We start from the raw sequence: 22717 nt of genomic DNA on the forward strand, positions 1-22717 counted from the left end.
TTCATTTGGACCTCGATCAAGACTACGCCGAGCAGAAGTTCAACGTCCTATACACTTGTGTTTCCCCTGTCCGAGAGAATCTGAGCTGACAAGGTGCGCCTCTACAGCTCTGAACCCCACCTTCTGTAGTTGTCTTGAGTCGGTCCCTCAATGGCTCTATCATGTACGTGTACAGAGATACCAGCCTGCTCGAGCTGTCGCTTGCATAGCTTGACATGTTCACAATCAAGCCATTGACAAGGATCTCTCAGAAGATGGACTTCACGAAGAGCTGGTACCGAGTATCTGTGATCTGCAAGTTGCGATAGCTCCTCGAATAACTCGTGTGCCTTCTCATATGCATCTGCTTGGCAAGACAGATTGCTGAGTTCCACGACACGATCTCCCACGACGACTTTGTTATCTGACAGAGCATATGTATGCTCTAGCATTTTGTTGAATGGTTCTCTCGATGTAGCGACCAACGTGAGTCCCTGTAGGGATGGTGGAAAATTCGTGTAGAAAGTATGGTCCTCACGGCGACTCATTTTGCCTGTGGACTGCGAGAACATCTCCAAGGGTGCTGTGAGGCGCTGAAGCTTGCTAAAGCCTTCGAATGCGTGAGACTGGTACGGCTCCATGAATCGAGGAAAAACTCTGTTACCCATCCTCGGATGTGTCCAGTGCTCGCTCGGTCCGGGGTCTAGATCGAGCTCTATGAGGCTATTCTTGATTGATTGCAGAGCGTCAACAGCTTCTTGTATACTGATAGGGTCGTCCATGCTATGTCGCTTGGTGTCCGGGGTCAATTCGGATGTCATTGTCAGGCTCTGCAGATCTCTCGGCATCTGAAGCACGTAAGCCACATCATTGGTGAGAGGCCCACACTCCAAGAGACCGAGATGTGTTATGCTCCAAGTTCCAAACTCAGCGAATGAGGAGTAAACCATAGGATGTTCCGTCATACCCCAGCTTCTGATCTCCAGAAAACGAAGCGTCGGCATCTCCCCGAGCGTGTAACTGATTCTGTCCATCCATTCGACGTCAATGCCCCGACCCGGATCACTCTCGTCTTGCATGGCCAAAGACAATGAAGTTATACCACAAGCCGGAGTCCGGTTTTCCCAGGACATTATCCCCATATATGGCGTTGTAGTATGAAAGAAGTTCAAGTTTTGCAGCGTCGAAGCAGAATGGGCAAAAAGAGAAGTGACCTTCCAGACTGCCAAATCTTCCTCGTTGAGTAACGTTATACCATTGTCATCGAAGTAACTGTCATCTGTTGAAACTTAGTAAAGACCTTGCCTTTTCCTGGTACCGAGGAGATGCTTTGCCATCAAATTTGTGATAGAATCCACCCTGAGAAGCATGTTCATGTGAATTCAGGTTCTTCCATCGACTTACCGCATTGTATATATACCCTATGAACATGTGGCTTCCAGTCATCACGATCCTTGTGCGACTCATAAAAGAGCTCTAGATCACGGCACCAAGTCGCGTCATGATTTGTGTCTTTTGTGAAACCTCCGAGTCCTTGATGTCCGAACACCATGGTATGATACAATCTTTTGCGTGTAATCTGATGCAAAGCGCTCGATAGCTGGCTCATCGCCCTATGGACTCCGATTGAGCTGTACTCCAAGACCCACAGCCATATTTCCAGTGGGAATGTCTCGAGTCCTGTTGGTGTTGACATTGGCGATGGATGATTGAACTAAGAGATAGTGAGTTGTTGTTGACGGATGAGAAGATATAGTCTGGCGGAGGCAATTGTAGTCTTGCAGGTCGATCTTGAATGAGGGGAGCATGGCCTGTGCGTGAGGCAGCCTAGTTCTCGAAAGAGCCAAAAAGGGACGACGGATACCTGCAAACATGAGACAGCAGGCAGACTTCAGACTTCAGACTTGACTCGTGCCAATCGCAGGCAGACCGCATCCATCCAGCGTGCATGTTGATCCAGCAATTAGTTGCGCAATCCTTGCGGCAGAAGTGATCCTTGATTTTTGACTACGTCGTCGAATAGCGCACAAATCTGGCTTCCTGCATATCAAGACATCTCGTGATATCGACCATCGAACGACGTTGCGATAGGGCGTGATTGCGCGATGGCGGGTTGTCGAGCTTGAACCTTCTCTCAAAATTGGGAGGCTTGGATGCTGCGCTCATAACTTCCATGAGAAGTACACTTGCTAGGAGTGTAGTGCTCGGCTGCTCGCATTCAGTAAGCAAACATGTCGGCGAACTAAGACGAAGATTGCCGAAACCAAGGGCTCGCTTGCTTGCGCGTTTTGCTCGTAACCTCATGGGTTGTGGCAACATCATATCTGCTGTCAGCGTCTTATTCTTTGCAGTACTAATCGCTCTCAACCTGGCTTCGATCCGACGACGACATTTGCATCTGCTCTGCTCTAGGTGTCATGCAACATCTGGCATCACAAGCTCTCAGTGCCTTTTGGCCAAGAGCCTTACGAATCTGATCCCCTCGCGCCAGAATGTCAGCCAAGTCATCGTATGCAAGCAGTCACAAGCGTCGTGATCGGTTCAAGAGGCTGCCCTAGTGCTGCCCACTCGCTTGCGGTGAGGATTTCTGGCAAGCCGCCATTATTCTTTTCCGTTGACGCTCATACAGAACTTGAAATCATGACAGCCGAGACCGATGGCTTCGATCATTCCGCATTATGTTTGATCGTAACCGTATGGCAGCTCAAGTCAAGCCAAAGCACCCAAGGAGGATGAGGAACAACAGTCATCAAGGTCATGAGGACTGACAGTTGGGCTGAATCCGAACTCGCAGCCGAGGAAAGCACGCCCCACCAGGACCCTCCACTAGCGGGTCTCGCCATCTTATCAGATCGAGATCCTGATTGGGCAGCTCGATAGGTCTCTTACGACTCTTGCCGGCGGCCAATCTTGATCAAAAGGTGCTTCACTTCCAACTTCTTTCCCACCTCAGTCCTTTCCGTTCATATTCCTATCATCCTTTTATATACTTTTTTGCATCGCTAGTTACGTGATATCTCCAAAGAACGGTGACCATACCTATCTCGGCGTCATCGGCAAATCGAAGCCCTGCCGACCGCAAACCTTCGCTCTGACGCGCTCCAGCCAGTTTTAGGCCGCACCCTGCATCAAAACGTTGTCAAACTGCAAGAGTACGCACCGCTATTTGGTTATTGTTGTTTTTACGTTCGAGGGCCTCGTGCTACTCATTTCTTTCTTTTCTCTTATATTCATGCGGCCAACAACATCTTTCTAGTCCTTGGCATCTCTGATAGCAGTCATGCCAGGCCTTCGGAGACTTTCCAGCGCAGGAGAGACCCTCCCTCGGCGCAGCAGGGAGAAGATGAACAGAGCTCCTGTCGACGATGCATTCTCAGATACGGAATCCGAATCTGATGTCGCGAGCCAACTAAGCGCACAGGCTGGTGTGAAGCGATTAGAGGCAACCGCGGCTCTGTGGTCGAAGTGGTCTCTCATATTTGCATATGGCGGGTAAGTTCGCTCTTCTCCAAACTTCCTCGGAGCATGGTCGCTGATCGTTTTTCAGTCTGTATATGATGGCATATGCAACTTCGTTGGAGGGACAAGTGACTACCAACTTGACCGTGTTCGCCACTAGTTCATTCAAGGCACATGCACTCATCTCGACGGTCTCGGTAATTCAAGGAGTCGTGCTATGTGCGTAAAACTGAAGCATATGATATCGAGTTTCGCTGATCGATTATAGCAATTGTCAAACCGCCTATGGCAAAAGTAGCAGATGTCTGGGGACGTTTCGAGGCCTTCACCTTCAGCGTGTTCTTGTTTACCCTTGGATATATCCAGCAAGCCGCGGCCAACAACGTCAAGACATATGCAGCAGCCCAAATCTTCTACTCGGCAGGTGCCACTGGGCTACAGATTCTGCAGCAAATCTTTATTGCAGACACGAGCGACCTTTTAAACAGAGCCATCGTTTCGACGGTCCCGGATATTCCATATCTTTTGAATGTCTGGATCGGACCTCCAATCGCCAACTCGATACTCAAGAACCTGACTTGGAGATGGGGATACGGCATTTGGGCTATTGTTCTGCCTGTTGCCTACCTGCCGCTCGCACTTGCTCTGTCGCTAAATCAAAGAAAGGCTTCGAAACTGGGAATCTTACCACCGTCACCTTTCGTTGGCAAGGATTGGTTGTATACTCTCAAAAGTTTGTGGTTCGAGATGGACATCTTCGGACTTCTACTCCTTCTTGTTGGCGTCGCTCTACTGCTGATTCCGCTTACACTGGGAGCCAGTGCGCCTGGAGAGTGGAGCAATGGAAGCATCATTGCAATGCTTGTCTGTGGTCTGGTCTGCCTCTGTCTCTTCCCTTTGTGGGAGCGCAGCCCCCGTCTAGCTCCGAGAGCATTCTTTCCCCCTCATCTTTTCCAAAGCACCACCGTCATCGCGGGTGTGCTCATTGCATTCTTTTATTTCAGTGAGTTCAATGATCTTATGGCAGTTGTTCATGACTAACAGCAGGCAGTGGTCTACTATCTCTCCGTGCAGCCATATTTCTACTCTTATCTGCTGGTCGTGCAGGGCAAGTCTGTCTCGGCTGCTGGCCACATTACCCAAACATTCACCTTTACAGCGACCGTCACCTCCATTCTGACTTCCATTGTCATCAAATATACCAAGCACTACAAGTACTTTGTCACGGCAGGTGCTTGCATATATCTCCTTGGCGTTGTTATGATGCTTCGCTACCGCACAGAGGGTGTAACAGATGCTTTCCTCATCGGTTGCCAGGTCTGTGTCGGCATTGGCGGAGGTATGCTGCATGTACCCGCTCAGCTTGGTGTTCAAGCGTCTGTTGGACATGGCGAAGTTGGTGCTGTGACAGCTGCTTTCCTCACCATTCTTGAGATTGGCGGTGCCGTCGGGTCCGCAATCTCAGGCGCCATTTGGTCTGCGAATGTGCCTGTCAAGCTTGCCCAATATCTACCAGAAGAGACACGCGACCAGGCCAGGGAGATCTTTGGCAGCGTGAAAGTTGCATCTACAGAGTACGCGATGGGTACACCAACACGAATCGCCATCAACCGCGCTTACCAAGAGACCATGACCAAGATCCTCACTGTCGCCGTGCTGGTCTGCATTCCTCTGATCCCGCTCTCGCTCATGATGAGGAACTACAAGCTGGATGAGATGAATCAACAAGTGAAGGGTACTGTGATCGGTAACACAAACGACCCCAGCAGTCCCTCAGAAAGGGAGCCTTTTGTTGCCTCGTCTTCTGGTCATCGTCGTTATGATAGTGAAGACGACATCGACTATGATTATGACCGCACTGTCAGAAGTGTGGCCAGCAACAACGGTCTAAGGACATGGAAATCGAATGCAAGCTTGCATCTGAATGATGACTGATAACGACACCAGTAGAAGAGAAGAAATGTCATGACATGACTTGATGACTAGACATAGAACAACCGTCATTGTAACATACCATGGCTGGTTGGCTCAAGAGGCGTTTTGGATTTCCAGAGATACCACCGTACATATTCAATTACCTATCCACATAAGAGTTCACCAATGATACATTAAGCCTGACCTAGTATTACAGCCACAGATTGTCGTATCGCAAGGCACGAGGCACCTGTTTGAGTAGGGGCGTCTTTCCGGCAATCATTGTTGATCAAGCGCTTAATCACAACATTCCACAACAGTCAATTACCCGGAGGTCAAGAAACGTTTATGTAGCAGGTACAGCAAGTTCAGGGAGAATAACGCCAAGTGCAATCACGAGCTAGAGTCGGGAGATGTACCCAGGGCACAGACCCAATTAGCTATATCATAAGGGGCAGCTGGCGGTGTGAAGCTACTAAGATTCGCTGGCGGCCTCGCGGCCAGTTTAGCATGGGTTCGGTGTGTGTTTGCAACGTCTCACTCGATCAATTGAGTCTGTTCACTCTAAACTGTCCTACTGACTTTCAGCAGTCAAGATGCCGATGCTTCACAAGTGAAGCTTGTAGACGTCCGTCGGAAAGTAGCCGAGAAAATCTGCTTCATCTTTGTTGCGACCGGACAAGGCGTGAGACATTGAGGGCGGCTTACGAATCCTACGGCGTACGCCCCGTTGACTGCAAGCAGCTTTAACGAGGCACAAGGGCGGCATTGTTCCAGATGCAATCTGGACAAAACAACGAGGGGACATGGTGGATTGCAGGTCTGAAACAAAACGATGACATTCGAGTTGTTTCGCAGATTTGGCTGTTCACAAAGTTCTTTGGCAGTTGCTTGTTTGGGATAATTCAGTGGGAAGATCGGCAAAATCCAACCCGAATAGGTAATGTCTGGAACGCTGAGGATTGCGACTTTTTGATGTGGAGGGTCTTACAGCGCGGTGAAGAAGGGCCTTCTTGGGAGCAGAGGCAGGGCGGCAGCGGGAGTGGCAGGCCAAGAATCGCGTGCCTCTGGTGGATAGGTAGTGCCTCTAGTATCAAGTTTGCTCTGTGACATCCAGTGTGTACTTATCGTGGCCGTTGACAAAGCCCTTCTCTCCTTGTAACGCATTTGGCCGAGGGGTCTGGTTTGTGATTGTTCGTCTGCTTCGCTTTGGCCCGCGTCGTGCCAGTGTTTACCCCGTTACACCCGCAACCTCTGCCAGCTCACGTTCCCGGGGTCGACCTTATTGCGGGTTCGACACGACAATTCTGCCAGCTGCATCTATCGGGCGAGCCTCAGTCTGGTTGTTGGGTTCAGTGACGCTTCCGAGTAAGTGACGGACGGAGTCGTCACTCCAGCCAGCCGGACGAAACAACAACTGACAGCTCTCTTTCACACCGCAGCACTCACAACCTCCGCCGTCCGCGTCCTCAGATCGTTGACTCCCTCTTGTCGCATCGCCTCTGCCGGCTACCCACGCAGCGCATTCCCACAGATTGCAACCACCCGCTGTGCCGTCGACAGCTTCCCTTCGTTCTTCGTTCGAAACATAACCCACCTCGTCGCCAGAAGCTAGGATAGGAAATCAGCTCGCTCGTGACAAGATGGTCGTCGCTACCATCAAGTATGCTCCCACCTTTCTCCAATCCCTGCTGCATCCGCTAACCTCGCTGTGCGCGTCCAGGTGTGTCGTCGTTGGTGACGGTGCTGTAGGCAAGACCTGCTTGCTGATCTCGTACACCACCAACAAGTTCCCCGCCGAGTATGTCCCCACCGTCTTCGACAACTACGCTGTCACTGTCATGTAAGTCGCAATTCCAGCTATTTCATAGCTCGTTCGGCGACTGACGTGCCGCAGGATTGGCGATGAGCCCTACACCCTCGGACTCTTCGATACTGCCGGACAGGAGGATTACGACCGTCTTCGCCCTCTCTCCTACCCTCAGACCGATGTCTTCCTTGTCTGCTTCTCCGTTGTCTCTCCTGCTTCCTTCGAGAACGTTCGCGAAAAGTGGTTCCCTGAAGTCCACCACCACTGCCCTGGCGTCCCTTGCCTGATTGTCGGAACCCAACTCGATCTGCGCCCACCTAAGGAGAAGCGCGACGACAAGCAGGACCCCGTTCTCCGCAAGCTTCGTGAACAGAAGATGAAGCCCGTCGAGAGAGAGGACGGTGAGAGAATGGCCAGAGAGCTCGGTGCTGTCAAGTATGTCGAGTGCTCTGCCCTGACTCAGGAGAGACTCAAGGACGTCTTTGACGAGGTAAGTTGTGCTCTCGCAGCGAGTCTCAAGTCTAGCCCATTGACACATCTCAGGCCATCGTTGCTGCCCTCGAGCCTCCTGCCACCAAGGAGAAGAAGAAGAACCACAAGTGTGTCATTCTCTAAACGAGAAAACACAACTTGGGGATCTGATTCGACCTCCACGGCCCATTCCAATACAATCTCCTTCGATACAGCGCATCCGGCACGGAACCCAACCCCAATGATATCTCCCGTCGCCGTTCAATGGTGTCTGGCGCAATGAGGCGCAGTTTTTCGGTTGCTTTTTCGTCGCTTCTTCCTTGGCATTTCGCCCGAAGATAGTCGTAGGTTGCGTTTTTCTTTTTAGAAGCGGGGGGTATTCCAGTCTTCTGTTTTTCCAGATTTTCCATCTGCAAGTTTTCCTTCCAGTCAGTCCAGTCTTCTTCCGCGAGCAGCTCCGGGGTATTTTGTCTTATCGACAAGATCTCCAGGGTGTTTTCTTACGCTGCAGATGCAAGTGCAAGGGGCATGTTTCCCATGGCTCTTTTCCTTCCAAACTTTTCCCCAAGAGGTGGAGATGGATTTCCATAGAAATGCATACGGCAAGAGTCGGTTGAAACATTTTCCCGTGTCTGGTTCCTTGTTTGTCCTGGTGGCGTCGAGATCTCTTGAATGGTCGATTACACCTGATGCCGGCCGTCAAGATCAAGAACACAACGCTTCATCTAGATGCGTTGCTTGAGATCTTGAGGTTCGATTGCTCATGGTCGTGTCAAGAGTTGTCGTTGCGTTGGTGTCGGCGTTCCGAAGTGGCCATCAAAGAATGCTGTATGAGTATGTTTCATTGACACTTTCCTCGCATGCTGGCTGACACATCGTTGAAAAGGTCAATCCAAGCTGTAAAACAGCATGCGTGCCCTCCAAACTCTTTGGTGATTAGTATCTCGTCGTTATTGCTGTCGTCGTCGCCAGATACTGGTATTAGTTCGGTATGTGCCAGGCTCTCTTGCTGGCGTTGCTTACCTACGAAGCCTGATATGGCTCTCCTTCCTCTGCTATGCCATCGGCCTCGTAGAGGGGCTTTCAACGCACTTCGCGCAGTAGAAATCGGATGTGGTGATCACGAAGGAGTAGTCGTCGTTGAGTCAAGTTAAGTTCACTGTCTGCTGCAAACATCAGACCGTTTTCGAGTTGTCCAAGAAGCTACGGTCGCCTGGCGCTCTGAAGCTATGACTTGCTGGCGCTCTCTATACAGCTATGACTTGCTGGCGCTCTACAGTTTTGACTTGCTGGCGCTTTGCGGCTCATTGAGTTGTAGTTCTCTTTCTCTTCCATCTCGACCTTCTGTTTCTCTGCGCACTACTTCCTTTCTTTTCTCTCTTCCATGCTGGCAACATGCCGTACATCATCCCACATGTCAGAGATCTCGACCCTCGCCCTCCTCGCATGCTCATTGGACATCGTGTCCTGCCAGAAGCCAATCCTTTGAGACGATTCGAGGAACATAAGAGAAAGACCTGGGCACGAGACTATGCTTACCTGTGCCTGGTAGGCATCATCCCTGATATAGAACCCAGCAAGGGTCGTCCTGATCGCCGCCTCCCTCGAGCTCCGCTGCCTCCGGGATCACGTGCGCGCAAACTCCTTGGGAAGCCCCTGCCGCTCGAACTTCCCGCTCCGCCCTCGCCGCCGGGCCCGTCGCCGTCGCCAAGACCCTCGGAGCATCTCCTCCACCGCGATCTCACCACCTCGAGCCCCCTAGGCCGGTCAAAGAGACCGGTCGTCCCGGTGACAGTTGGGAGCGACGCGCCGTGGAAACGTATCTTCGGACGCATACCTCCTCGGGTTCTTGCTACCATCCCCGAGAACATCAACAACATAACAATGGCTCCTCGTCCCACTCCTGACGAAGATCTTTGCCTCGTGCCTCGGGGCAGCGAGAATGCAGTCCCTACTGTTCGTGGAATCATTGAAGAGTACTATGAGGATAGGGAGTACCAGCAGAGTAGCGTCCAGAAGGAAACTCCTTTGAAGGAGAAGAGAACCCCTGTCTATCTGTCGCCCGAGCAGGCCAAGTACACAGCAGAGGTGATCCGCAGATCGAAGGTGGACTCCGCCGTCCGCCCAACTTCCGTTCGTCTTCCACCCAAGGCCAAGCAGGTCCTTGGCTCTCCTCAGCCGATCAACAACAACAGTGATTGGCATCTCTCGAACAACGTCGAGAAGACTCCTCTTCACTCCAAAGGCAACTCTGTCAACTCACTCAGACACAGCGCGTCATCCAAAGTCGCCAGTCTGCTCACCCCTACCAAGGCAAGAAAGCCATCCACTTCCTCACTTGCGCACGACAAAGTGGTGAAGCACACATCTTCCTCTTCTTACCACACAACAATTTCGCACACACACAAGAACACAAGACCTTCTTCTTCCCCCATCAAGCACTCTTCTATTCTCTCTTCAATCAACATGTCTGCTCACGCCTCGCCCACCAAGCAGGCTGCTGCCGGCGCTTCTTCTGACAAGGGCTCTGCCAAATCTCCTGTCTCCCCCAACAAGCCTACCACTTCGCCCAAGAAGGAGGTCTCTGCTATCAAGCGCACCATGTCGACTTTGTTAACACCCAAGCGCGCTCGCGAAGATGTGCCACCTCCCCCACCTAAGAAGGACACCCCTCCATCGATCACCGAGAAGCCTACCAATCTCAAGATGTCGTCTAACATCATCGACGTTGGTAGACCTTCGGACGCCTACTCTGGCAACGGTTTTGCGGCCACTGTCCAGAATATCGACGACGAGGCTCAGTCCACCAAGTCTCGCGAAACCATTACTGTCGCCTTCGATGACGACGACAACGACGACGACTGCAGCCCTATCAAGCAGGTTAAGTCTGGCGTTGTTAAGATGGCCCATCAGCCCTACTCGCCCTTCATCGGTCAGAAGGCCACCTTCGAGGCCGACCCCAAGCTTGTCAAGGAGATCAATGAAGAGTTCCAATCTCCTCCTATGGACAGTAATCTCTTCCACAGCCCTCAGCTTGGCAAGAAGGTCTCTCCTAAGTCTGCTGAGAAGGCCAAGACTCCACGCTACATGCCTGATGGTCTGCTTGAGGGTGGTTTGCTTCCTCCTACTACTTACCAGCCTCCTGAGATTGGGGAGAAGGCCAGACCCCAGACCGAGATCTACTCTCCTTCGATGTACAGTGTCACCAATGGACACGATGTCTTCCGCGTAAGTCTTCTTTTATTTTTCTCATCTGGCCTTTTCAATTATTGATTCTTCTACTTGCACCTTCCTCTGCCTCGCACCTTCCTCTGCCTCGCACCTTCCTCTGCCTCGCACCTTCCTCTGCCTCGCACCTTTCTCCTTTATTGAAGACCTTCCTTTACTTTCAACTTCTTCCTCAACCGAATCATTCTGGGAAACCTATACTAACTGCTGCCGCTCAGGAGGCTGTCTCGACCCCTGTCGTGCCCTCGAACTCGCCGACCAACGACGACAAGCAGGTCGATGGCACTCTTCCTCGTACTCGCATTCCCGGTATTCAGTACATCAAGACCGTCCAAGACAACGAGTATGTCTACCGTCCCGAGGATCACACCTTCAACCGCTACCGTGGCGAGACCCCAGTCATGACCCACGACTTCGCTACCACTGGCGCTCAGCAGACTCAGGAACGTTCTGTCAGTGGCCCTGCCACCGTTCAGACCCCCACCAGCAACGCCACTGGCTACGATGGCATGCCATTCGAGCACCCTAGCGCTGTTCCTCCTCCCCTCCGTCGCACCTCCCGCGACAACTCGAGCCGTAGCTCATCTGGTCGCTCTCTTCGTGACCGCTTCAAGGAGGCTGGCGGCCTAGGCATTGAGCTCGGCGAGTCTATCAACAGCTACTACAATCACGACAACGGCACTACCCTTGGCGTCGATGGCGATGGCAACTTTGAGAGACGCCGCGCCATTGTCGCCATGAGATCCCCTGACTACTTCAGTAAGCAGGGCAGCTTCGACGCTCCTGCTTCTCAGCTCCCCATGTCTGGTGAGCGCAAGTACAGATCCTTCATCGACGAGTCTTACAAGGGTTTGGATCGTGCCGAGCACACTCGCCATGATGTTCAGATGAGCAAGCTGGATGCCCTGACCGAGAAGATCGACCAGATCTTTGCAGACAACCTCAAGCTTCGCCAGGATGTCAATGCTATTGTTACTGATAATCGCAAGCACCTCGACATCATGGGCGCTGAAAACCGCAAGCATCGCGAGACCGTCGATGTCATCGCTGCCAATAACTACCTGACCCGTGAGAACCTCGAGACCATCGTCACCGAGAACCGCAAGATGCGCAACTCTATCTCTGACATGGCTGAGCACATTCTTGATCACGAGAAGCTGGAGCTGCTCGTCGACAAGATTGTCGAACGCCTTCACCCTACTATCGTCAGAGGCATTGAGAAGAACGACCTCAACACCGAGCGCATCCTTGCTTGCATTGACAAGCGCCACGAGCAGATGCTCCAGGAACTCAACCCCCACAAGTACAAGCAGGGCAAGAGTGTCCGCGCTTCTCCCAGCTCCTCTGCTGGTCAATTCTCACCCAGCTCTCAGGGTTTCTTCTCACCTAGCTCCAATGGCTACTTCTCGCCCAGCTCTACTAAGGGTTACCGCAAGCCTGGCAAGTACACTGAGGAGCCCTCTGAACGCTAAAGGTGTTCTGCCTATGTCGTTGTCGCATTTTGTCTGCTTTGGACTGTTGTATTCTACTCTGGTGGTCTGGCTTCCATCATCGGAGGCTGGAAGAGGGTAAATCTTCAACGGCAACGGTCGATTGCGGCGTTTTTGGCAACGAGTGGGGAAGAGGTTGGTCTCGGTTTGGCTTTCTCTTCAAGCACTGCGCGACACGAAACTTTGACGAACAACGAACGAACGACTTGACGACCACAATGAAATTGATTTTTCGCGATGATATCCCAGCACTGCAAAGATGGAGTTTTAGTTGAACCTTGGCTTTTACTAATAGATGGAAAAGTTGGTAGAAAAAAAGACGGAGATGATACAAAGCAAGGAAGCAGTTCTCAGAAGGATCACATTAACTAGTGGTGGTTTAGCCAATTCCAATTCAATGTTTGTCGATCATTATGACTCTGTTCGTTATTGACATATTGACGTGTTTCAAAGAGCGCATCCCCCAGGTGCCTGATGTCGTTGTCGAGTGTGTGAGGAGGGCCTAATAATAGCGGACAAAGACAGGAAGATAAGGGGAGCGTAGGCGGCCTGGATGCTCAAAGTTCGTGACAGATGGGATTGTAGGTTTTCGAGGCCCATCTCGGTCAGCACGTTGATGGAGCGTGGCACGCGCTGATCCGCGAAACGGGAGTGGCAGGCACGGACGTTTTTCCGCCGGCTGGCAGTGGGGAATGCGACTCTGAAAGTCATGACCGATTCCAAGGGAGGAAGGGAAAGACAAAGACAAAGAAAGCCCTCGTCGGCTGCCTCTGACGCGGAAGCGACTTCCTCATTGTTCCTCTTGCTCTTCCCTCGTCACGATCAGGCCAAAGCTGGGCTTGTACGTGAGTCTTGAGGGATATAGACGCAGTAGCCAGTACCAGATCGGCTACCAACATGTCGGATGCGCCATGCTCTCGTACCCCGTCGCATCCTGCTGCCACACCCACGGCCGCCCGTAGCAACCACCCTTCTAACATGCACCTCGACGCCGACGACGGCAGTCCGGCTGCCAGCCATACCGCTCCTCCTCTGCCATCAATTCATACTCATCACCACCGCGATTTGTCTTCGGATCTCTCTGCCTCTCCTCTGCCGTCATCCTCTTCCAACCCGAACGTGCTGGCCTTCCGTCACAACCACGCCGCCGGTGCCGGCCTTCAGATTCGAACTGACATCCCATCAGCCTTTGCTAATCGCAAGCCGTCGAGCAGTCAGCAAGAAATCCCCGACTCGTTACGCTCAAGTCAATCAGCAGCCTCCCCGTTGCTGACACCAGCGCTACGCCATAACCTGTCTAACTCTAGCTTGAGTCCCAATTCTGCTCTTGCTTCGCCCGCTCTAGCTGCCATGCTCGATATCACTCCCTTGCCGTCTCCCATCATGCTCAACGACCCCAACTCTCCTGGGCCTTGGAAGAGGATACGAAGCGGTCATTTCGACAACAGCACACCCGTGAGACCGCCCTCGAGACTCGCTTCCTCTCCTCCGACATCGAGTATGCTATCTTCGATGTCTGCACCGCCTGGCTCACCACATAAGAAAAAGAAGGGATACGGGAGTTTGGTACATGCTGCTGTCGAGGGTCAAGCAGGCCAGAGCGTTGACTTGGTCATGCGCAAGCAACACAACCGCAATCGCAGCATCAGTGACTTCGTACCTGAAGCCATGCACAACGTGAGGCCGAGGAATGTCACTATCGGGCCTGCTGGCTTGCACATCACAACCACGCCGCCAAATGAGCAGCCAATGCAGCGAGAGCATTACCTTGCTCAGCAGCGTGGTTATGTACAACTCTCGACCTCCTCAGACGACGAGCGCAAGGGTTCTAATCATGCTCAGTCGGATGTAGCGTCCGTGTTGAGGGCCTCTGTCGATTCGGCAAAGGTTCTGCCATCACCACCTCCTTCAAGCAAGGGCATCAGGGAGGAAGAAACAGAGGATACAGACATGCAGAGTGTGGGCGGGGCAGAGGATAGCGATGCCGAGTACTTTATCGTCCGATCAGCACACGAAGACCACAAGCGGAAATGGCGATCAATACGAAGTCTTGGTCAGGGCACTTTCAGCAAGGTCATGCTGGCTACATCACAACAACTACCACCGGGTACACCTTATGACGAGAAACATCTGGACTCGCGGAAATTGGTCGCTGTCAAGATCGTTGAACACGGTCCAGCTGGTGGTGCCGATGAAGAGCGTATCGAGGTGTCTTTGAAGCGAGAAGTCGACATTCTGAAGAGCGTGTCACATCCATCGATTGTCCAGCTCAAGGCGCTCGAATACACCGACGAACGAGCTTTGCTAGTCCTGAGTTACTGTCCAGGAGGTGACCTGTTCGAACTGGCAAGTGAGCATCGCAACATCCTACAGCCTAAGTTGGTCCAACGCATGTTTGCCGAGATGATGAGCGCAGTTCGCTACCTGCACAACAACTATATTGTCCATCGCGACATCAAACTCGAAAGTAAGATTTCCTTAGTCTCTGTTCTTGCATCTCTTACTTACAGGCCACAATAGACGTCTTGGTCGTACCTGCCTACAATATCCTCTCGCATCTCGAAAATCCTCAGACCTATCCTTACCCGCTGGTCTGTCTTACTGACCTCGGACTGTCTCGCCGCATTGCTGCACCTCCCGCTTCACCACTCCTCACAACCCGCTGCGGTAGCGAAGACTATGCCGCTCCTGAGATTCTCCTCGGTCAACCCTACGACGGCCGCAGCACAGATGGCTGGGCCTTGGGTGTCGTCTTATATGCCCTGATGGAAGGTCGCTTACCCTTCGACTGCCCACCCGGCAAACCAGAACGATCAAGGCCTTCGCATCGTATCGCCCGCGCAGACTGGATGTGGTGCAAGTTTGGCGACGAAGATGGAGAGTGGGATGACAAGAGAAATGACACGAAAGAGTTCAAGGGCTGGGTGGGTGCAAGGGGCGTTGTGGAGGGCTTGCTCAAGAAGGTCCGGATGGGAAGGAAACCATTGACCGATATCGAGGAGATGGAATGGGTCAAGGACGGGATACAGGTTGAGGGAGGACTGAAGACTCTTGACGAATCTCCGCCGTTATAGTCGTCGTGAGTCGAGCACTTTGACAAGAACGACGGGGACGAAAGCATGGAATGGGATTTGGGGGTTTCGACGAACCCCCGTCCCGGTTGCTTCTCCAACCACCTTTATTGGCACGAACAATGCCTACCACGTTTCTCACGAGAAATACGCAGCAACAACACGATATATGCACAAATCAGCCTATTAGGGTTGGACACACATGAGTACACAACTACAATACACTGGAAAGGAAAGGGATACAAGGAAAGACTGGAAAGAGGATGGATTATCGAAAGATGGGATACCCAATATTTGTTTTGATCGTCATGGGAATGTAGGATTAATCTGCGGCGTTCTGGATAGCCTTTTCCTTTATCAACATCTCCAAGTTGGAGTCATTTGTGTCTTTTTTATAGACTTGAATCTAAGTATTCATGTGATCGGGGAGTTCAACTGAGATGCAGATGATTGTTCCAAAGGCAAGATGTCAAGAGCTTTCACAAGTGACGCATGTTGCAAAACAGTGCTATCAAAATGCACGATGGTATTGAAACATGTCATCAGATCCGCTGAGACAAATAGCACTACATTGATCTCACTGGAAATTTGTATCATCTTGGAGTAATTTGTGACTTTTCGATGGAGAGTTTGGACTGGTTTCCTTTGTCTGCGGTGTTGTACATCTCCTCCTTTGTCATTAACCCTGTTGTTCGTCTCTGGTGTATATGATATCATGACCAACTACCCATGTCTTGCTTCAAGAAAGTGACTGATCTTTGAGCCACGCAAGAGCAGCCTACTGACCACTCGTACCAACATCATTACCCTCCTCCTAAACCTGGTTCTGACCCCTCTTCAGCTCATCGGCGACGCTTCTGTATTTGCCCTCGCGAGCCTTCTGACGCTCGGCATGGTCGCGAAGCTGCTGGAGAACAAGTTCAGCTTGCTTCTGGGAAGGCAAGCCGGCGAGGTTAGGAGCGCGGGCAGGGTTCAGGGGCTCAACGTGAGCGTTGGGAGCTTCGATGGGTTTGTGAAGGGGTTCAACATGAGGACCGTCGATACGCTGGGGGAGAGGTGGTGGTCCCATGGACTGCTTGCCGTTGCCCTCGTTGCGCATCTGAGGTTGCATGTTAGTGTGTGCGAATGTGGTGGTAGATGCTTTGCGCGTGACTGGTTACTCACGTCCGAGATAGGAAAGTTTGGCGAAGGGGCAGGAAGCTGCATTGGGGTCTTCTTCCAGGAAGATTGAGAGGCCAGCGATCCGTTGCGCGACATGGTTAATTCGAGATCCGACTGTTCGAGCTGAGGATCAAGCATAAAGTTGTTGTTCTGCTGCGCTGCGTTGAGATGATCTGTCTGAGGCTGGCTTGTGGTTACCGAAGAAGTGACTGGAGAGTTGTTGTTCAGTTCGGCAAGATGTTGTGAGGGCATCGTTTTTACGATCTGCGCAAGTCGATTTGCGAATATATCGTGTCTGGTGCCGAGCGTGATTGGGGCCAATGGTGCAGGCTGGAGTCCACCGAGACGGACAAGTCTGCACCTGTTGTCGAACTCGTACCAATCCCATTTCTGGATCGGGATACCCAATCGATGAAGCATCGTCTCCACCTCTCTGGGCTGATCGGCGTGCCGGGAGATTTCTGTTGCGATAGCGTCAAGTCTCTCGAGGTCGCATCCTTCTGGCAGCAAGAACCTCTCACATTCCTCTATAAGACCTAGAGTTCCACTGTTGTATAGGGTCATGTAGATCCAGGCCCAGAGAGCTTCGATGCTGATGCTCCTCTGGCAGTAGTATTCGTCGAGAACCTTGACTACCCAGAAGAAGGCACCATCATGAGGTCTTAGATGCTCCTGTTACATGTAAGTCTTGGTCGAACAGAGTCCAGAAGCATCATCGTGACAAACCTCGAGCTCTTCCAGGAACTGTGTGTCAATGATGGGTGTTGCCATCTGCTGTTCAGGGAGGGAGGCCATGTTGCTGGGTCCGCAGCGAAGCAATCTCGAAGTGTGATTAAGGAGGGGCGGGTTGGTGGGTGCTCACAAATCAACAAGGTGTTGCAAGCCTTTCGCGGCCCCTGCTCGAGTGTCTCGGCATTGCGCCCATCGCTTTGACGACGGTGAGACTGTTTCCACATGACGCTGGAAGTTGGGGGTATACCAAAGACTCCTTGGATCCATATCAAGCACTACAAGAAGCTCATTCAGGGTACTCTCGACGACCAGAAACATCCATCTTCCAGATGTTCATTTGAGATATTTCAACAAGATTCAGGATTAATATCCAAAATTCAGGACGTTCAGTTGAACTCAAAGACCAGAGAAGTGGAACAGTGTGCGACGTGATTCATGTCGGAGGTACTCGACACCAGTCAGGCTAGTTCAAGCCTGAACAACAGCCTTTACTCGACCAAGAGGCCGCCCTTCAAGACCGTCCTTTTGCCGGGTCCATCGTAAAGGTAAACGGCTTCCGCGACAGTACGTCTAGTTCTCCAATCTGGGTCATACTTGCTGAACAGGAGCATATCTGCAGCCTTTTCAGGCTCCAGAGAGAGCATCTTCGCAGAGTTCGAGTCGGCCTCCGCAGATAGTCCGATAGCATGTCTGGCTCTGGTAGAGATACATTCATAAAGGATGTCTCCATCTCTCTTTGTGCCGGCTTGGTAGACGCCGACGCCCAGATTGGCTATTGAGAGGGGATCACAGCTTCCTTGAGGCGTAAAAGCATTTCCAATGTTGTTGATAGAGATCGCAGCATTGAAGCCATAATCTTTGATCAAACGTGGTACAGGCAAAGTTCCCCGAGCACCATTCTCTGTTCTCATCATAAAAAGATCAGATGTTGGCAGTCCAACAAAGCTGATAGGGAGGTCGGCAATCTCTTCCTTGAGTCGTCTCCATTCGTCGTCTTTGAACAATGACAAGCGAGTACAGTGACCCAGGACGATGGTCTTCTTGGTACGGGTTGTCCAGCTTTTAGCTTTGAGTGTATCAATCACATGCCAGACCAAGGGCTCGGTATTGAGATCAAGATTGTAGTCGAGATGGAAGTCCAGGTGAAGGTCTTTCTCGAGAGCAAGGTCAATGGTCCATTCAACGTTCTTCTTCATCTTCTCGCGATCATCTTCAACATACGGCGTACTGCCGAGCACATCGGCAGAATATGTAGGCTTTGCAGCTTCTTCAACAAGACGTCTAATCTCCTTGCCTCCATCTTCGTTTGAGAACAAAGGCAGTTGGGCAAACACACACAATTGAACATGGCATCGAAGATCGGCTTTGTCCTTGAGGGATTTGCCTGCTTCGATACACTTCAAACCAACGATAGGATCAACTTCGACGAATGCCCTCATAGAAGTTACTCCAGCTTGAACACTTTCATCTATGACTCTCAGACCACGTTCGAGCAAGTCGTCGTGTTCGAAATTTGACTTTGCTTTGGACGTCAACTCCATGGCTTCGTCGAAGGAACCTTCCTCAATCTGCAGATGAGAATACTTGGGATGCGAAAGAAGGTAGGCCTTGTCGATGTGGATGTGGGGGTGGCACAAAGCAGGAGCAAGGAGGGCTCCATAGCCATTTATGTATGGTGAAGATGTGTCGTTCTTGAAGACCTCCAAGAGAGCGGGATCATGAGGAGTCACCTTCTGCACAACTCCCGAGAAGGACAGATTGACATCCCAGATAGAGCCCGGCTCGGTACACGGTAAAGATACATTGAGGATATCGTGGACACGACCAGATGGCTGGAGACTGGCAGAAGCAGAGGTAGTCGTAGACTGTGCTGACTTCAACTCAGACTCGACATCAATCCCTGTGGATGCTAAAGATGAAGCAGGCATATTGTTATTTTTCTGGTTTGAATCGAGTTGGGAAGTGGAAGGCTTCATCAACGTCAGTGATGCGTACCTTCCCCAGACATGGATAAACCTCGGCAATCCTGGGTCGGCGTTTGAATGCCCCGAGCTGCGTTTGGCAGAAGCAACCGAGTCGCGTCGCTGACAGAAGCATCAATCGCGCGTGTTATACTTGTCGCATCCACCCACATACAAGATGCAGCCATCATCACGAGGATTCGCAGCTCCGGGCCAGATGCGCCGTCCCACTGGCCAAGGTACGGCGTGAAACACCCCTTCCGTCATGAAACATGCAACTGACTGCTGCCAGGCCCTATGTACGCAGCAGGCCATCAGGCACATGCGCCAGCTATCTCACAGGCTGCCCAAGCACAGCAGCAACAGGAGGAACTCCGCCGTCGCGAAGCTGCTCGAAGACAGGCTCGCAAGCCCACCGATCTCGACATTGACGATGACCTCGCCGAAGCCACCATCACCGATGCTGCCGTTCTTTACCGCAAGCTACGCGACCAGGAGAAGAGACTCGATGCCATCATGACGAAGAAGCGCCTGGATATTCTGGAGGGTACATCTGGTCAGATGCCATCAGAAGGTGTGCTCCGCTTGTTCATTAGCAACACAGCAGAAGGACAGCCCTGGCAGATGGCCAATGACGGAAATGCTGGCTTTAACGAAGACGGCACCTTCGATTTTGCCGACAACAACCAAGCTCGCTACCGTGTCAAGATTGAAGGCAAACTGCTCGAGGGATCAGACGACATCACCGAAGACTCCGAGCTCAAATCAACCCTACCACCCATGGCTCCCATCAAAATGTCGCATTTCTTCAAACGTGTTACTGTCGACTTCAACCGTCCCGCTGCCTTGCAGTCAAACGACTTCAATAAGATTGAGTGGGTCAAGAAGGAAGGTGAGCCCGACGTCGACTGCATTGCCTTTGGTCGCAAGAGCGACGAAGAGCTCCAGGTCACAATCAATCTCTACCTTGATGAGCAGCCCGAGCGTTTCAAGCTGAGCCCACCCCTTGCTTGGCTCCTCGACATGGACACAGCTACCCGCGCCGACGTTGTTCAAGGTATCTGGGACTACGCTCGCCTGTTCAAGTTGACCGACCCTGAGGACGAGCGTCGCGTCACTTGCGATGAGACCCTCAAGCAGCTGTTCCGTCACGAGACTCTTTTCTTCCCCAACCTTCCTGAGCTCATTCTGCAGCACCTCTCACCCCTCGACCCCATCAAGCTACCCTACACGATCCGTATCGACAAGGACTACATCGCTCCAGAAGACGAGTCCATTCCACCATCAAAATACATGATTTGGGACATCCGAGTCAAGGTTCCCAGTACCACAAAGCGCCTCATGCAGGCCATCATCTCATCGCCTAGACACATGGCCAACCTCAAGAAGATCACCCAAGTCAACGACGATACAGCACTTTTGCTCGAGAAGGCACGCCATCTCAACTCCAAACGCAAGTTCCTGCTCTCCCTTTCTCGCGACCCAGCTACATTTGTCAAGCGTTGGACCTCGAGTCAACAACGCGATCTCGAGATCATCCTTGCCGAAGCTGGCAGAGGCGGTGGTGATGAAGGCTACGCTGGCGAAGAGTTCCGTAGGGGTGGTAAGGACGGTGCATGGGGAACTGACTTGGCTCGTGAAGCCGTGGGCTTGTGGCTGGCAAGACAAAAGACACATTAGAATTGGCTACATGGCTTGCAAGATGAGGTTTGGTTGATTTAGCGACGGCGTTGGAATCGGAGTCAAGGGTAGGGAGACTTTGAGGTCAACCACTATGCATTATGGAAAGCGGATTATCAAGGCATCCGGATGATTGAGGCACAAGCTGATGCTCAATCGCATACCAAATTTTCTGGGAAAAGTCACAGCGGCAGATATGAGAGTTCAACGGAGTTGTGACAGATCTGGCAGACAGACCGTATAAATCTCTGAAACTCTCAAGAAGATTTCGCAGAGTGACCATGTGCGAATTGTGATGATACAGGTTGTTCAACGATGCGGTCGAGGGAAGAGGCTGAGCTGAAGCCAAGTCGGCGTGCCAATGCTGATCGGCAAGAATGTGACGTTCCCTCGTTCCTGCCACCAAACAAAGCATTTCTTGACCAGTGACAAGTCAAGCGTGGCATTCCTATTTGACTACGCGAGTCGTACTTGCCATCAGAATTAAGCAAATCCCATGGTTACGCTCAGGCCATAACAAAGAGAGCTTTGTTCCCTTTGTGGCCTTCCATCCATCACCTTTCCGACCATCTATCAATTGCTCCTACAACTTAGTCCTACCTCTGCTCTTGTGCCCATCCATACCTAACAGCTGTTACGACACACCAACGACCTGATGGCTCCTGTCACGATCCATTGCGTCCGTCATGCTCAAGGCTTCCACAACGTCAGCGTTGCGAACCATGCCATGCATGACCCCATGCTGACACCCCTCGGCGAGGAACAATGCAAAGCTCTTCAAACAAAGTTTCCCTTTATGGACCGTGTCGATGCCATTGTAGCTTCTCCCATGAAACGCACTGTATATACTGCTCTTCACTCATTCGCTCCGGTCATCAAGGACAAAAGACTCAAAGTCATGGCTCTACCAGAACTCCAAGAGACATCGGATCTGCCTTGCGATACTGGGAGTAATGTTCAAGATCTCGAGGCAGAATTCAAAGGCCAACCCGTCGACTGGAGCTACATGTACACTCCTCCGGCCAAGGCTTGGAACAGCAAACTCGGCAAGTGGTCTGCAACTGCTTCAGCTGTCGATGACCGCGCAAGGGTCGCTAGAGAATGGCTGTACAGCCGTCCAGAAAAGGAGATTGTCGTCGTCACTCATGGTGGTTTCTTACATTACTTAATCGAGGACTGGATGGACACGAATAAGAACGGTACCGGTAATATCCCCCCTCGTCGTCACCGTCATCGCCGGCGGTCTGAAGCTTCTTCTTCTCCTCCTGTCGTTGTCAATTTAGGCCGTGTTCGATCTCAATCAGAGAGCGGGCCCGACTCTTTGTCTTCACGTCACCATCATCATCACCATCACCACCGCCACCATCACAGTCATGATAAGCAAAAGCTTCCCTCTTCATCACATCGCGTACACAGAGTTCATCATCATCCACATTCTCACAGAATTCCAGGTACTGGCTGGGCCAACACCGAGTATCGTTCCTATACCTTTGGCTCAAACCCTAGAAGCGGTAGACCCGTTTTCATCGAGACACCTCAGAGCCGCGCACGGCGTATGGGGGACGACAAACCTTTGAGCAGATCAGAACAAACCAATCTGCAACGTGTCGAGTCAAGGCAGAGGGCCGAAGAGGAGAAGGCGTATCAAAAAGCCAGCAGCATTCAAGCAAAGGTATAAATCTATGCCGCTGTAAATATCCCTTTCGACTGCAACGAGTACTATCGGAGAAAAGAAGCATGGAAGACGATGTTTTGCGTTAT

General features: G+C 51.7%; 9 protein-coding genes across 9 annotated transcripts; 6 read left to right on the forward strand and 3 right to left on the reverse strand.

Annotated features, from left to right (window-relative positions):
- Nucleotides 1–101: 101 nt before the first annotated feature.
- Nucleotides 102–2822, reverse strand: M437DRAFT_62645 (uncharacterized protein; the record flags this gene model as incomplete). The annotated part of the gene is made up of 4 exons (XM_041024125.1): nt 102–1258; nt 1384–1693; nt 2008–2377; nt 2749–2822. 4 exons carry the CDS (start codon nt 2820–2822, stop codon nt 102–104), a joined length of 1911 nt encoding a protein of 636 aa, XP_040883469.1.
- Nucleotides 2823–3322: 500 nt separating this feature from the next.
- On the forward strand, nt 3323–5373 carry M437DRAFT_39749 (putative siderochrome-iron transporter; the record flags this gene model as incomplete). Its single annotated transcript, XM_041020071.1, has 4 exons — nt 3323–3471; nt 3527–3657; nt 3707–4441; nt 4490–5373. 4 exons carry the CDS (start codon nt 3323–3325, stop codon nt 5371–5373), a joined length of 1899 nt encoding a protein of 632 aa, XP_040883470.1.
- Nucleotides 5374–6995: 1622 nt separating this feature from the next.
- M437DRAFT_80937 (uncharacterized protein) lies at nt 6996–7777 on the forward strand (the record flags this gene model as incomplete). Its single annotated transcript, XM_041027452.1, has 4 exons — nt 6996–7015; nt 7076–7195; nt 7250–7652; nt 7706–7777. 4 exons carry the CDS (start codon nt 6996–6998, stop codon nt 7775–7777), a joined length of 615 nt encoding a protein of 204 aa, XP_040883471.1.
- Nucleotides 7778–9028: 1251 nt separating this feature from the next.
- M437DRAFT_62648 (uncharacterized protein) lies at nt 9029–12333 on the forward strand (the record flags this gene model as incomplete). The annotated part of the gene is made up of 2 exons (XM_041024126.1): nt 9029–10861; nt 11080–12333. 2 exons carry the CDS (start codon nt 9029–9031, stop codon nt 12331–12333), a joined length of 3087 nt encoding a protein of 1028 aa, XP_040883472.1.
- Nucleotides 12334–13656: 1323 nt separating this feature from the next.
- On the forward strand, nt 13657–15401 carry M437DRAFT_13432 (Pkinase-domain-containing protein; the record flags this gene model as incomplete). The annotated part of the gene is made up of 3 exons (XM_041018712.1): nt 13657–14139; nt 14239–14818; nt 14872–15401. Coding segments are annotated over 3 exons (1593 nt in total), but the record flags the coding sequence as incomplete, so codon positions are not given.
- Nucleotides 15402–16236: 835 nt separating this feature from the next.
- On the reverse strand, nt 16237–17378 carry M437DRAFT_80940 (uncharacterized protein; the record flags this gene model as incomplete). Its single annotated transcript, XM_041027453.1, has 3 exons — nt 16237–16521; nt 16587–17255; nt 17310–17378. 3 exons carry the CDS (start codon nt 17376–17378, stop codon nt 16237–16239), a joined length of 1023 nt encoding a protein of 340 aa, XP_040883474.1.
- Nucleotides 17379–17803: 425 nt separating this feature from the next.
- Nucleotides 17804–19243, reverse strand: M437DRAFT_72024 (Metallo-dependent hydrolase; the record flags this gene model as incomplete). Its single annotated transcript, XM_041025776.1, has 2 exons — nt 17804–19154; nt 19191–19243. 2 exons carry the CDS (start codon nt 19241–19243, stop codon nt 17804–17806), a joined length of 1404 nt encoding a protein of 467 aa, XP_040883475.1.
- Nucleotides 19244–19454: 211 nt separating this feature from the next.
- M437DRAFT_62651 (uncharacterized protein) lies at nt 19455–20956 on the forward strand (the record flags this gene model as incomplete). Its single annotated transcript, XM_041024127.1, has 2 exons — nt 19455–19515; nt 19569–20956. 2 exons carry the CDS (start codon nt 19455–19457, stop codon nt 20954–20956), a joined length of 1449 nt encoding a protein of 482 aa, XP_040883476.1.
- A 655-nt stretch (nt 20957–21611) lies between these two features.
- Nucleotides 21612–22634, forward strand: M437DRAFT_40304 (putative phosphoglycerate mutase; the record flags this gene model as incomplete). The annotated part of the gene is made up of 2 exons (XM_041020171.1): nt 21612–22155; nt 22408–22634. 2 exons carry the CDS (start codon nt 21612–21614, stop codon nt 22632–22634), a joined length of 771 nt encoding a protein of 256 aa, XP_040883477.1.
- Nucleotides 22635–22717: the final 83 nt, after the last annotated feature.

The sequence above is a fragment of the Aureobasidium melanogenum genome (genome assembly GCF_000721775.1).
Source record: "Aureobasidium melanogenum CBS 110374 unplaced genomic scaffold scaffold_2, whole genome shotgun sequence".
NCBI classification, from domain to species: domain Eukaryota; kingdom Fungi; phylum Ascomycota; class Dothideomycetes; order Dothideales; family Saccotheciaceae; genus Aureobasidium; species Aureobasidium melanogenum.